Source organism: Melospiza georgiana, chromosome 13 (assembly GCF_028018845.1).
Source record: "Melospiza georgiana isolate bMelGeo1 chromosome 13, bMelGeo1.pri, whole genome shotgun sequence".
Taxonomy (NCBI): Eukaryota; Metazoa; Chordata; class Aves; order Passeriformes; family Passerellidae; genus Melospiza; species Melospiza georgiana.
Genome location: NC_080442.1, coordinates 3,523,586 through 3,538,016, shown reverse-complemented (window position 1 = coordinate 3,538,016; position 14,431 = coordinate 3,523,586). Strand labels below are relative to the sequence as shown.

At 52.7% G+C, this 14,431-nt stretch overlaps 1 protein-coding gene across 1 annotated transcript; it reads right to left on the bottom strand.

Annotated features, from left to right (window-relative positions):
- Positions 1–635: 635 nt before the first annotated feature.
- LOXL1 (lysyl oxidase like 1) lies at positions 636–13,889 on the bottom strand. The gene is given in 9 exon segments (XM_058033083.1): positions 636–753; positions 2,138–2,237; positions 2,240–2,252; positions 2,600–2,617; positions 2,620–2,697; positions 4,871–5,027; positions 6,457–6,594; positions 9,559–9,667; positions 13,624–13,889. Coding segments are annotated over 9 exon segments (804 nt in total). The 5' UTR covers positions 13,808–13,889; the 3' UTR covers positions 636–746.
- Positions 13,890–14,431: the final 542 nt, after the last annotated feature.

Here is a 14,431-nt window from a genome sequence, read left to right as displayed (position 1 = left end):
AACCCAGTGTCCCCATTCCCAATGTCCCCATTCCCATTCCCAATGCCCCCATTCCCATTCCCAATGCCCCCATTCCCATTCCCAATGTCCCCAATCCAAGTGTCCCCATTCCCAATTCCACTGTCCCCATTCCCAATGTCCCCATTCCCATTCCCAGTGTCCCCATCCCATTCCCAGTGTCCCCATTCCCATTCCAAATATCCCCATTCCATTCCCAATGTTTCCAATCCAGTATCCCCAATCCCAATGTCCCCATTCCCATTCCCAATGTCTTCAACCCAGTGTCCCCATTCCCAATGTCCCCAATCCCAATCCCAATGTCCCCATTCCCGTTCCCACTGTCCCCATTCCCGACCCCATTCCCAGCCCAAAATTCCCAAATCCCAACTTCCGCTCTCTCCAGCAGGAAAACAGAAAAAAAAAAAATCCCTAAAAAAATTTCTGGGATTTCCCTCCCCAAAATTCCCAGAACTGTTTCTTCCCCCCACTTGGGGGCATTGCCAGAAATTCCCAAGGATTTGTAGGATCACGAGGATTTTATGGAGCATTTTGGGGTCCCTGCTTTGATTCCAGCCTTGGATTCTCCCAGGAATGCCGGGAAAATTCAGGATAAAAACGATTCCCAAGAGTCCTCGTGGCTTCCCCGCTTTTTATTGGGAAAAGGGGAAACTTTGGGAACGCAGCAGAGCCACCTCGGGAACTTCCCGGGAAAGGGGACAGGTGACACTTCTGGGGTTCTGCTGCCGTCAGGATCTGCAGGGAAAAAGGGAAAATCCCAGAAAATTCCATGGGGAAGGAGGAAAAACCCTGACCCCAAATGGGCAAATCCTACAAAATTCCATGGGAAAGGAGGAGAATCCCAATTCCTACCCCAAATCCCAGAAAACTCCATGGAAGAGGAACAAAATCCCAATTACCACCCCAAATCCCATAAAATTCCATGGGAAAGGAGGAAATTCCCAATTGCCACCCCAAATTCCAAGGAAAAGGAGCAAAATCCCAATTAAAAAAAAAATCCCAAAAAATCTCCAATTCAAAAAAAATCCCTATTCCAAAAATCTACATCCCCCAAAAATGGGGATTTTTGGGGGGGATTGGGATTTTTTGGGATGGGGGAATTTTGGGGTGGGGTTTTTTGGGGGATTTGAGTTTTTTTGGGATGGAGGATTTTTGAGATCAGGGTTTTCTGGGGCCGGGTTTTTATTGGGATACGTGTTTTTTTTGGATGGAATTTTTGGGGGGGGATTGGGGTTTTTTTGGGATTGAGGTTTTTTGGGATGGGGTTTTATTGGGCACAGAGTTTTTTGGGATGGTTTTTTGTTTTGCGATGGGTTTTTTTTTTTGGAATTGAGATTTTTTTCAGGATTTTTTTGGGATGGGGATTTTTTGGGATGGGGTTTTTGGGATGAGGGTTTTTTGGGATGGGGTTGTTTTTGAAATTGGGTATTTTTTTCAGGATGGGGTTTTTTTGAATTGGGTTTTTTATGGAATTGGGGATTTTTGGGATGGGGATTTTTTGGGATTGGGTTTTTTGGGGGATGGTTTTTATTTGGGGATTTTTTTTTGAGATCGGGGTTTTTTAAACTGAGGTTTTATTTGGGATGGGGGATTTTTAGGATAGGGTTTATTTAGGATGGGGGATTTTTAGGATAGGGCTTTTTGGAATGGAGATTTTTTGGGATTGGGTTTTTTGGGGGATGGTTTTTATTTGGGGATTTTTTTTTTTTGAGATCGGGGTTTTTTTTAATTGAGGTTTTATTTGGGATGGGGGATTTTTAGGATAGGGGTTTTTTAAGATGGGGGATTTTTAGGATAGGGTTTATTTGGGATGGGGGATTTTTAGGATTGGGTTTTTTGGGGGATGGTTTTTATTTGGGGATTATTTTTTTTTTGAGATCCGTTTTTTTTTAATTGGGGTTTTATTTGGGATGGGGGATTTTTAGGATAGGGCTTTTGTGGGATGGGGATTTTTTGGGATCAGAGGTTTTTTAAATAGTTTTTTTTTAATATGGATTTTTTTTAAAGGGGTTTTTTGGGGATCGGGGTTTTTTGGGGATCAGGGTTTTTTGGGATCAGGGTTTTTTAGGTTGGATTTTTTTGGGGGGATGGGTTTTATTTGGGGTCAGGAATTCCTTACTGGGCGATGCGGCAGTTGGAGGCGGACACGAAGCGCCCGGTGTAGTGGATGTGGCAGCGCACGACGTTGTTGGTGAAATCCGACTCCAGCACCAAATATTTGGATTGACCTGGACCTGGGATGGGGAAAAATTCCAGAAAAGGATCCCAGAAATCAGCAGGGAAAAATAAAAACCAGGGAAAAACAGACAGGAATGGGGGAAAGGGAAAGAAATCCCAAATGGGGAAAGGTGAATTAGGGGATATCCCAAAATAGGGAAAGGGAAGGGAAAAAAAATCCCAAAAATTAACAGGGAAAGGGAAACGAAAAAAAATCCCAAAACAGGAGAAAGGAAAGGAAAAAATGCCCACAATAACCTGGGAAAGCCCACAATAACCTGGGAAAGGGGAAAATCCCAATCTGGGTAGGAATTGGGATTTTCTACCCCAAAATGTCCCCAAAATGTCCCCAGATGTCCCCAACCTTGAGGATGTAGTTCCCTGCGGGGGGACATCGGTGATGTCGATCCACTGGCAGTCGATGTCGGCGTTGTAGGTGTCATAACAGCCTGGGCTGAGCCCCTGCAGGGGGAAAATGGGGTGAGAAATGGGGAAAATGGGAAAAAAAATGGGGAAAATGGGAAAAAATGGGGGGGAAATGTGAAAAAATGAAGAAAAAAGGGAGAAAAAAGGTTTAAAAATGGGTGGAAAAAGGACAAAAAAAGAAGGATCAAAAGGGATGCCTCGGGTGTTGTAACAGCCCAGGGAGAGATCCTGCAGGGGAGAAATGGGGTGAGAAGTGGGGAAATTGGGCAAAAATGGGGGGAAAATGGAAAAATTGTGGAAAAAAGGGATAGAAAGAAAAAAAAAGGGAGAAAAAATGTTAAAGAATGGGGGAGGAAATGGGGAAAAAATGTGGGAAAATTGGACCAAGAGGGTTTCATATCGTGATGTCATAACAGCCCAGCTTGAGACCCTGGGGAGGAAATGGGGTTAGAAATGGGGAAATAGGGCAAAAATGGGACAAATAAAAAAAATTGAAAAAAAGGGAAGGAAATGGGGAGAAAAGGGGGAAAAATGGGGAAAATGGACAAAAAATAAAAGGCACCAAAAAGGATCCCTCGGGTGTCATAACAGCCTGGGCTGAGACCCTGCACAGGGGGAAATGGAGTGAGAAATGGGGAAATTGGGCAAAAAATGGGGAAAATGGGAAAAAATGGGGGGAAAAATGGGGAATAAATGGAAAAAAAAAAGGGGGAGAAAAAAGGTTAAAAATGGGTGGAAAAGGACAAAAAAAGAAGGATCAAAAGGGATCCCTCGGGTGTTGTAACAGCCCAGGGAGAGATCCTGCAGGGGAGAAATGGGGTGAGAAGTGGGGAAATTGGGCAAAAATGGGGGGGAAATGGAAAAATTGTGGGAAAAATGGATAGAAAGAAAAAAAAAAGGGAGAAAAATGTTAAAGAATGGGGGAGGAAATGGGGAAAAAATGTGGGAGAATTGGACCAAGAGGGTTTCATAGGTGGTGGTGTCATAACAGCCCAGGTTGAGACCCTGGGGAGGAAATGGGGTTAGAAATGGGGAAATAGGGCAAAAATGGGACAAATGAAAAAAATTGAAAAAAGGGAAGGAAATGGGGAGAAAAGGGGGAAAATGGGGAAAATGGACAAAAAAAAAAGGCACCAAAAAGGATCCCTCGGGTGTCATAACAGCCTGGGCTGAGACCCTGCACAGGGGGAAATGGAGTGAGAAATGGGGAAATTGGGCAAAAAATGGGGAAAATGGGAAAAAATGGGGGGAAAAATGGGGAAAAAATGGGAAAAAAAAGGGGAGAAAAAAGGTTAAAAAATGGGTGAAAAAGGCCAAAAAAAGAAGGATCAAAAGGGATGCCTCGGGTGTTGTAACAGCCCAGGGAGAGATCCTGCAGGGGAGAAATGGGGTGAGAAATGGGGAAATTGGGCAAAAATGGGGAAAATAGGGGGAAATGGGGGGAAAATGGGGGGAAAGGGGGGAGAAAGGTTTAAAAATGGGGGAAAAAGGGGAAAAACTGGGGGAAAATGGGGGAGAAAAGGGAACCCTTGGGTGTTTTAACAGCCTGGGCTGAGCCCCTGCAAGGGGAAAATGGGGTGAGAAATGAAGAAACTGGGCAAAAATGGGGAGAAATGGGGAAAAAAAAAAAAAGGAAAAATGGGAAAAAAGTGAGAAAAAAGGGTGAAAAATTGGGGAAGTGGAGGAGAAAAAGGGGGGGAAAACAGGACCCTTTGGGTGTCGTAACAGTGTGGGCTGAGCCCCTGAGGCAGAAATGGGGGAAGAAATGGGGAAATTGGGCAAAATGGGGAAAAGGGAGAAAAAATGGGGGGGAAAAGGGAAAAAAAAGGAGAAAAAAGGATTAAAAATGGGGAAAAGGGGAAAAAATGGGGGAGGAAAGGGAACCTCTTTGTCCTCTCAGTGTCACCTGGGTGTGGGCAGTGCAGACATAGTGCCACAAATGGGGACAAAAGGGAGCAAAAGGGACAAAAAAGGGACAAAAAATGGAGAAAAGGGGACAAAAGGGACAAAAGGGACAAAAAGTGACAGAAGTGACAAAGGGTGCTGTCCCTGCGGTGTCACCTGGGTGTGGGCAGTGCAGACATAGTGCCACAAATGGGGACAAAAGGGACAAAAAAGGGACAAAAAAGGGAGGAGGACAGGAGATGAAAGGGACTAAAAGGGACCGAAAGCGACAGAAGTGCCAAAGGCCACTGTCCCCAGGTGTCACCTGTGTGTGGGCGGTGCAGGCGTAGCGCTTGAGGTGGCCGAAGTCACAGGTGGTGTCCTCCAGGCAGAAGCTGGCCTTGTGTCCCTCGGCCACCCGGCGGCCCGAGGTGACGTCCAGCAGGTCATAGTGGCTGAACTCCGCCATGCTGTGGTAGTGCCTGGGGACACCGTGGGGACACCGTGGGGACACCATGGGGACACTCAGGGGACAGTGGGGACACTTAGGGGGACAATCAGGGGACAGTCATGGGGACAGTCAGGGGACAAGGTGTGGGATAAATCAGGGGACATTCAGAGGAATAGTCAGGGGACAATCAAGGGACACTCTGGGGACAGTCATGGGGAGAGTCAGGGGACATCCAAAGGAATATCTGGGGACACTCAGGGGACACTCAGGGGACAGTGGGGACACTTAGGGGGACAATCAGGGGACAATCATGGGGACAGTCAGGGGACAAGGTGTGGGATAAATCAGGGGACATTCAGGGGACATTCAAGGGGACACTCAAGGGAGCATCCAGGGGATATTCAGAGGAATAGTCACGGGACAATCAAGGGACACTCTGGGGACACTCAGGTGACATCCAGCAGGGCATAGTGGCTGAACTCCGCCATGCTGTGGTAGTGCCTGGGGACACCAGGGGGACACTTTGGGGACATTCAGAGGACAATCAGGGCAGTGGGGCAATCATGGGGACAGTGAGGGGACAATCAGGGGACACTCAGGGGACAGTCATGGGGAGAGGCAGGGGACAACCAAAGGAATATCTGGGGACACTCAGGGGACAGTCAGGGGACATCCAGCAGGTCACAGTGGCTGAACGCTGCCATGCTGTGGTAGTACCTGGGGACATGGGGACACCATGGGGACACCATGAGGACAGTCAGGGGACATTCAGAGGAACACTCAGGGGACAGTCAGGGGACAGTCAGAGGACATCAGGGGACAGTCAAGAGGCAGTGGGCACAATCAGGGGACATTGAGGGGACTCCGCCATGCTGTGGTAGTACCTGGGGATGGGCTGGGGAGCCCTGGGGACACTCAGTGGTGGCAGCTGTGCAACTGCCACCATCATGAATGGCGACTTTGGGGACAAAGAGGTGAAGGAAGACTCCTAAACGAAGCCACCAAATGGGGAAACACCACCAAAGTGCCACCAAAGTGCCACCAAATCCCTTGGACCTGCTAGCAGGGGGTGGGCAGAGGCTGGGGACAGCTGGGGACATTCACTGGTGGCAGTTGTGTCACTCCCACTAACATGTTGGCTTTGGGACAAAGAGATGAAGGAAGACCCCTAAACAAAGCCACCAAATGGGGAAACGCCACCAAAGTGCCACCAAAGCCCCTAGACCTGCCACCCAGGGACGGGCTGAGGTTGGGGACATCTGGGGACACTCAGTGGTGGCAGCTGTGCCACTGCCACCATCACGGTGGCTTTGGGGATGAAGAGCTCACGGAAGGTGACACCGCACTGCAACGTCCCAAAACAAAGCCACCAAACGGGGAAATGCCACCAAAGCGCCACCAAAGCCCTTGGAGCAGCCCCTGGGCTGGGTGCAGTGTAGGGGACAGCTGGGGACACTCACTGGTGGCAGCTGTGCCACTGCCAGCGGTGGCGGGGCTGGCTGGGCAGGAAGTCGGCCGTGCCCTGGTTCTTGACGCGCTGCGGGAAGCGCAGCAGCACCCGCACGTCGTAGTCGGTGGCCTCGGCCGCGTACGCCGTGCTGGGGACGGGGACAGGGACAGTGGTGGCACTGCTGGCACCGCCCTGGCCCCTCCCTTCAGGGGGAATTCCTGTTTTTGCATGGAATTCCCTCCCGTGGGAATGGAAGGGATAGAGGGGGGAAATTCTGGGCTTGTTCCCGGTGCCTTTTCCTTTTCCTTTTCCTTTTCCTTTTCCTTTTCCTTTTCCTTTTCCTTTTCCTTTTCCTTTTCCTTTTCCTTTTCCTTTTCCTTTTCCTTTTCCTTTCCCTTTCCCTTTCCCTTTTCCATTTCTTCCTTTCCTTTGCCTTGCCTCACCTGGCCTCGCCTTCCCTTCCCTTCCCTTCCCTTCCCTTCCCTTCCCTTCCCTTCCCTTCCCTTCCCTTCCCTTCCCTTCCCTTCCCTTCCCTTCCCTTCCCTTCCCTTCCCTTCCCTTCCCTTCCTTCCCTTCCCTTCCCTTCCCTTCCCTTCCCTTCCCTTCCCTTCCCTTCCCTTCCCTTCCCTTCCACCTTTTCCATTCCCCTTTTCTCTTTCTCTTTTTCCCCCTTTTTCTTCCCCCTTTTTCTTCCCCCTTTTTTTCCCTTTCCCCCCTTTTTTCTTACCCCTTTTTTCCCCTTTGTCCCTTCCCTTTCCCTCCCCTCCACCTTTCACTTCCCTCTTCCCCTTTTTCCCCTTTTTCCCCTTTTTCCCCTTTTCCCCCTTTTCCCCCTTTTCCCCCTTTTTCCCCCTTTCCCCCTTTTTCCCCTTTTTTCCCTTTCCCCTTTCTCCCATCCTTCCCTCCCCTTTTCCCCTTTCCTTCTCCTCCCTCTCCCCCATCAGCACCTCCCCCTTCTCCACCCCCCAGCCCCACCGTCTCTCCCCCGGGGTATCCCCACCTCCCCCTCATCCCAGAATTCCCCCCTCCATCTCCCTCTCCCCTCATGCCAGAATTCCGTCTGTCCCTCTCTCCCCTCCCTTCACCCCCATCTCCCCCCATTCCCTCCTTCCAAAATTTCCCCATTTCCCGCTCACCCCAGCCCCCCTTCCTCCCCCCTTTCCGCTTTTCTCCCCACATCCCCCCAACCCCAGAGCACTCCCATTCCTGGGAATCCTCTCTCTCCCAGTCTCGGGAATTCTCTCCCATTCCCAGAATCCTTTCTGGCATTCCCGGGAATCTTTTCTCTCCCTTTCTCAGAATCCCATCCTGCATTCCCAGGATCCCATCTCTCCCATGTCCCATATCCTGTGTCCCATTCCTGGATCTCATTTCCCATTCCCATATCCCATGTCCCATTCCCATATCCCGTTTCCCATTCCTGGATCCCGTGTCCCATTCCTGGATCCCACATCCCATTCCCATATCCCATGTCCTGTTCCCAGATCCCATTTCCCATTCTTGGATCCTGTGTCCTATTCCCAGGATCCCATCTCTCCCATTCCCAGATCCTGTGTCCCATTCCCATATCCCATTTCTCATTCCCATGTCCCATTCCCATATCCCGTGTCCCATTCCCAGATTCCGTGACCCATATCCCGTTCCCATATCCCATGTCCCATTGTCCCATTCCTGTATCCCGTGTCCCATACCCCGTGTCTCATGTATCCTATGTCCCATATTCCCTGTCCCATGTCCTGTGTCCCATATCCCATATCCCATTGTCTCATTCCTGTATCCCGTATCCCGTGTCCCCTGTGTCCCATATCCCCTTGTCCCATGTCCCGTGTCTATGTCCCACATCCCATATCCCATTGTCCCATTCCTGTATCCCATGTCCCATGTCCCGTTCCCATATCCCATATCCCACTGTCCCATTGTCCCATTCCTGTATCCCATATCCCGTGTCCCATGTCCCATATCCCGTATACCGTGTCCCCTGTGTCCCATATCTCCTTGTATCCCATATCCCGTGTCCCATATCCCATATCCCATGTCCCATATCCCATATCCCATGTCCCATATCCCATATCCCATTGTCCCATTCCTGTATCCCATATCCCGTGTCCCATGTCCCATATCCCATATCCCATATCCCATATCCCATATCCCATTCCTGTATCCCATATCCCATATCCCATGTCCCATATCCCATATCCCATATCCCATATCCCATATCCCATATCCCATATCCCATATCCCATTGTCCCATTCCTGTATCCCATATCCCATATCCCATATCCCATATCCCATATCCCATTGTCCCATTCCTGTATCCCATATCCCATATCCCATATCCCATATCCCATTGTCTCATTCCTGTATCCCGTATCCCGTGTCCCCTGTGTCCTGTGTCCCATATCCCCTTGTCCCATGTCCCGTGTCTATGTCCCATATTCCCTATCCCATATCCCATGTCCGACGTCCTGTTCCCATATCCCATTGTCCCATGCCTGTATCCCATATCCCGTGTCCCACGTCCCGTTCCCATATCCCATATCCCATTGTCCCATATCCCATATCCCATATCCCATTGTCCCATTCCTGTATCCCATATCCCATATCCCATATCCCATATCCCATATCCCATAGTCTCATTCCTGTATCCCGTATCCCGTGTCCCATATCCCATATCCCATATCCCATATCCCATTCCTGTATCCCATATCCCATGTCCCGTGTCCTGTATCTCATGTCCCATCTCCCCTGTGTCCCATGTCCCGTGTCCACGTGTCGGTGTGCCCCCGGTGTCCCCAGTGTCCCTGTGTGTCCGTGTGTCGGTGTGTCCCTGGTGTGTCCATCTGTCCGTCGGTGTGTCTGTCAGTGTCCCCGGTGTCCCCAGTGTGTCGGTGTGTCCGTGTGTCGGTGTGCCCCCGGTGTCCCCAGTTTCCCTGTGTGTCCCCAGTGTCCCTGTGTGTCCGTCTGTCCGTCAGTGTGTCTGTCAGTGTCCCCAGTGTCTGTCAGTGTCCCCAGTGTCCCTGGTGTGTCCGTCTGTCCGTCAGTGTGTCTGTCAGTGTCCCCAGTGTCCCCAGTGTCCCCAGTGTGTCCCGGTGTCCCCGTGGGTGAGTGGCACCTGGCCAGGCAGCGCTCCTCGGCGGCGCAGCGCAGCGAGTACAGGTGAGCTCTCTGCACGTACGTGGAGGCCTGGACGTAGTTGGGGTCCGGGACCAGGTCCGGGAGCCCTGCGGGAAACGGGATCGGGATTGGGAACAGGGATTGGGGAAAACCAGGATGAGATCTGGGACCTGCCGGGAAATGGGATTGGGATTGGGGAAATCCGGGACTGGGGAAATCCAGGATCAGGTCCAGGAGACCTGCCAAGAAATTGGAATGGGATTGGGAACAGGGATTGGGGAAATCCGGGATCAGATCTGAGACCTGCTGGGAAATGGGATTTTTCCCCATTTCCCCCTATTTTTTTCCACATTTTTCCCCATTCCCCCCCATTTTTCCCCCCACTTTCCCCCCCTTTTTCCCTGGTTTTCCCCAGTTTTCCCCAATTTTTCCCCATTTCCCCCCGTTTTTCCCTGGAAAGGAGAACAATGCCTCCTTGTTTCTGGGCCTGCCTTCCCAGGAGGGATCACGTCATTCCTTTGGAGCTCATTTCCTGCCCCATTCCCGCTGATGTAATTCCCGGGGGGACCCAAAAAAAACGGGGTGAGCTCAGAAAAAACTTCTCCCCCATCCCTTAAAAAAATTCCTAACAAAAAAAAAAACCCATGGAAAACCACCCTGGGCCAGCCAAGGAAAAGTTTTCCATCCTTTCAGAATTTTTTTCCCTCCCTGCTGTTGTTTATTCCAAGGAATTCTTGGAAGCCGCGGAGCGAAATCCGACTCCGGGACCAACGGGGAGTTTTATGGGATTTGGATTTTCCCCTTTCCCACTGGATTCTGCCCTGGGATGGCCCCATTGTTTTTATAGGATCTCACTCTTCCTTTTTGGGGTCAAACCTTTGGAATTCATGGGATATCGGGATTCCCCCTCCAGAATTGTCGCCATCCCACCCCAAATTCCAGGAGGGGTTTGCTGAGGCTTCCCAAAAATCCAGGGAAAATCGGCCCTGGATCGGGACAATCCCATTGGGAAAAGGTTTTTGGTTTTCCCACCCGACCCCAGAGGAGATTTCCGTCCATTCCTGGGGAAAATCGGGATCGTGGGCCCTGTTTGTGCAGGTGTATGGGATCAGCGGGAAAATCCCACACGGAGAATCCCATGGAAAAGTGGGAGTGGGAGAGGCTGGGAATGGAGGGAGTGGAAATGGGGACAGCCAGAGGGACCAAGGGCATTCCAGCTTCCCATCCCATCAATCCCGTCCCAGTCCCATTCCCAATCCTAATTCCAATTCCATTCACAACCCCAATCCCATCCCAATCGCAATTCCAATCCCATCCCATCCCATTCCATCAATCCCATCCCATCAATCCCAATTCCATCCCATCCCAGCCCATCAATCCCAATCCCATCCCAATCTCAATTCCAATTCCAATCTCATCCCATCCCATCCCATCAATCCCATCCCAATCCCATTCCCAATCCTAATTCCAATTCCATTCACAATCCCAATCCCATCCCATCAATCCTAATCCCATCCCAAACTCAATTCCAATCTCATCCCATCCCATTCCATCAATCCCATCCCATCAATCCCAATCCCATCCCAATCCTATCAACCCCAATCCCTCCTCCATCCCCACGGAATCCCAGCATTCCAGGCCCCCAAAACCACCCCAATCCCAAATCTGACCCCACCACAGGGAGACTTTCCTGGGAATTCCGGCACCTCCCGGCCCATCCGGGGGCGACACCAAACACCCCCTTGGTGGGACCCAAATCCCCAGCGCCCCATGGAATTCCCAAGTCCCTCTTTCCTTCCAAACCCAACCCCGGGAACCCAATCCATGGGGGCAGGGGGAAAAGCCCTCCTGGAGATGGGTTGGGAAAGCACTGGTGATGGGATCAGGGTTGGGATCGGGATGAGGAACCCCTCCAGGAGATGGGATCGGGGTCAGCATTGGGGTGTGGAATGCCAGGAAGTGGGATCCGGGCAGGGATTGGGGCCAGGAAGTTTTGGAGATGGAATCTGGGTTGGGATCAGGGTGAGGAACACCTGGAGATGGGATCGGAGATCAGGAATCCCCCGGAGATGGGATCCAGGTGGGGATTGGGGTGAGGAAACCCCTGGAGATGGGATCTGGGTTGGAATGGGGATGAGGGAACCCCTGGAGATGGGATCAGAGATCAGGAAGTTCCCAGAGAAGGGATCCAGGTAGGGACGCAGATGAGGGAAATGAGGGAACCCCTGGAGATGAGACCTGGGTTGGGATTGGGGTCAGGAAGATTTTGGAGATGGGATCAGGATGAGGAAAACCCTGGAGATGGGATCAGGATGAAGGAACTCCCTGGAAATGGAATCAGGTTTGGGATCTGCGTAGGGAAAACTTCTGGAGTCTGGATCCCCTTCCCTTCCCCACCCCCTGGATCTGCTCCCGTCCCTCCCACCTCTGGATCAGGCCTGGAATTTTCCCAGCCCCTGTTCCCAGATTTCCCCAGGCCCCCATTCCCCCAGAAACCCCGAGAATTCCCCGCTGGAAGCAGCGGGATCGGATTCCTTCCCTCATTAACCCCGGCCGGGGGCCGGCAATGCCGAACATTCCTGGCAGATCCGGCCGGGATTAGGAGGCTCCCGAGGAGCTTTGGCCGTGGAATTAATCATTAATAATTAATAATTAACAATTAACGCCGGATCCGGCGCCAGCCATCGTTTGCTCCAATTAGGATCCCCGGGAGGTGACAGGGAGGTGACAACATTCCCAAAACACCGCACGTGACCCAGGATTTGAGGGGATCAGTTGGATTCCCGTGAAATTTCTCCAGGAAAAGGGGGAAGCTCCGGGAATTTGGGTGTCCAGAATTCCCTGCTGGAGCCACCGGCACCTTGCAGGATCCTGGAAGGACACGGACGGTGCCAACGGGGAATTTGGCTGGAATCTTTCCCAGGGAATTGGCCGGAATTTTTGCCGGGTCATCGGCAGGGCAGCTGTCCTTGAGTGTCCCTCCAGAGCCTTGGGAATTCTGGCATTCCCTGAATGTGTTCCCAAATCCCTCCCATCCTTCAACCCCCGTGCCCCGTTCCTGGCTTCTCTGCGATCCCAAAAATCCCCATTCCCGAGTTTTTTCCTGCAGCGTTCCCCCCCTGTTTGTGTAGGGCAGGGTTGGGCCTTTCCCACCACCCCAAATCCTCTGGGATGGCTTTTCCCAGAAAACTGGGATGGGGCTGGGCAGGGCACGGGGTCAGGCTGGGATGGGATTCCCGAGGGATGGGCTGGGAGTGGCTCCGAGGGCTCAGAAACTCTTGGAAAGTTCAGCCCAGATCCATGGGATTTTATCAGGATGGGGAGGGAGCGACCCCTGAGTGACCCCAGAGTGACAGGAGCATGAATCCATCTGTCATTCCCAAAAATCTGGGAATGGAGCGTGTCCCAGCTGGGATAACCGGGATCCAGCCCTGTCCCATCCCAAATATCCCATGGAAAAATGGGATAAACATCCCACGGATAACTGGGATCCAGCCTGTCCCATCCCAAATATCCCATGGATAACCATGGGATCCACAGGATCCAGCCCTGTCCCATTCCATGGAAAATGCAGTGGGATAAACACCCCACGGATAACTGGGATCCAGCCTGTCCCACCCCAAATATCCCATGGAAAAATGGGATAAACATCCCACGGATAACTGGGATCCAGCCTGTCCCATCCCAAATACCCCATGGAAAAATGGGATAAACACCCCACGGATAACTGGGATCCAGCCTTGTCCCATCCCAAATATCCCATGGAAAAATGGGATAAACATCCCACGGATAACTGGGATCCAGCCTGTCCCATCCCAAATATCCCATGGAAAAATGGGCTCCAGCATGGAGTTACCCGGGACAGACCCCAGGAATGCTCTGGAACACAGGACAGCCCCATCCCATAAATTTGGGGTGCCCTGGGACATGGCACAGCCTTATCCCAAAATTATGGGATGACCAGGAAAATGGCACAGCCCCATCCCAATCCCAGCCCCGTTCCCACCATTCCCAAACTCCAATCCCGGGAATTCCGCCCGTCCCAAGGAAGCCCCAAACTCACCTCTGGCCCCAAAGCTGGGCCTGTAGACGCTGCCCACGCTGAGCCGCGCTTGGCTGTCGGGCACGGCCTGAGGAATTTCGGGAATGAAGGGCTCGGGATGAGCGACCCCAAAGGATTCGGGCGCCCGGAACGGCGGCTGCGCCTCGTGGGGCGGGAACTGCGCCCCAAATCCCAGATTTTCCATGGATCCCGTCCCGGTTTGCGCCTCGGCGCCGCCGTCGTGGTACAGGCTGTGCGAGTAGCGGCGATCCAGCGGCACTCCCGCCGCTCCGAACGGCGGCGGCTCCTCCCCGAAACCCTCGGGGAGCGCGCGGGGCTGCAGCGGGAACGCGGCCCCGGTCCCTGTCCCCATCCCTGTCCCCATCCCTGTCCCCATCGGTGTCCCCATCCCTGTCCCCATCCCTGTCCCCATCCCTGTCCCCATCGGTGTCCCCATCCCTGCCCCCATCCCCGTTCCCATCCCTGTCCCCATCGGTGTCCCCATCCCTGTCCCCATCCCTGCCCCTATCCCCGTCCCCATCCCTGTCCCCGCCGCCACCGCGCTCCGCGACGCGGGGACACCCTCGGGGCGCTCCCCGTGCGGTGCCACCCCCGCGGCGACAAAGGGCGGCTGTCCCGCCACCCCCGCGGCGACGAAGGGCGGCTGTCCCGCCGAGGCGAAGGCGAACGACGACACGGCCACCCCCGAGGCTGTCGCCTGCCGCCCGCGCGCCGCTTGTCGCCGCTGTCCCCCCGCGCCGCCGTCGCCCAGCGCTCCGTCCCGCCAGTTGGGCGGCACCTGGCCGAACCCGAAGGGATGTCGCGCTTG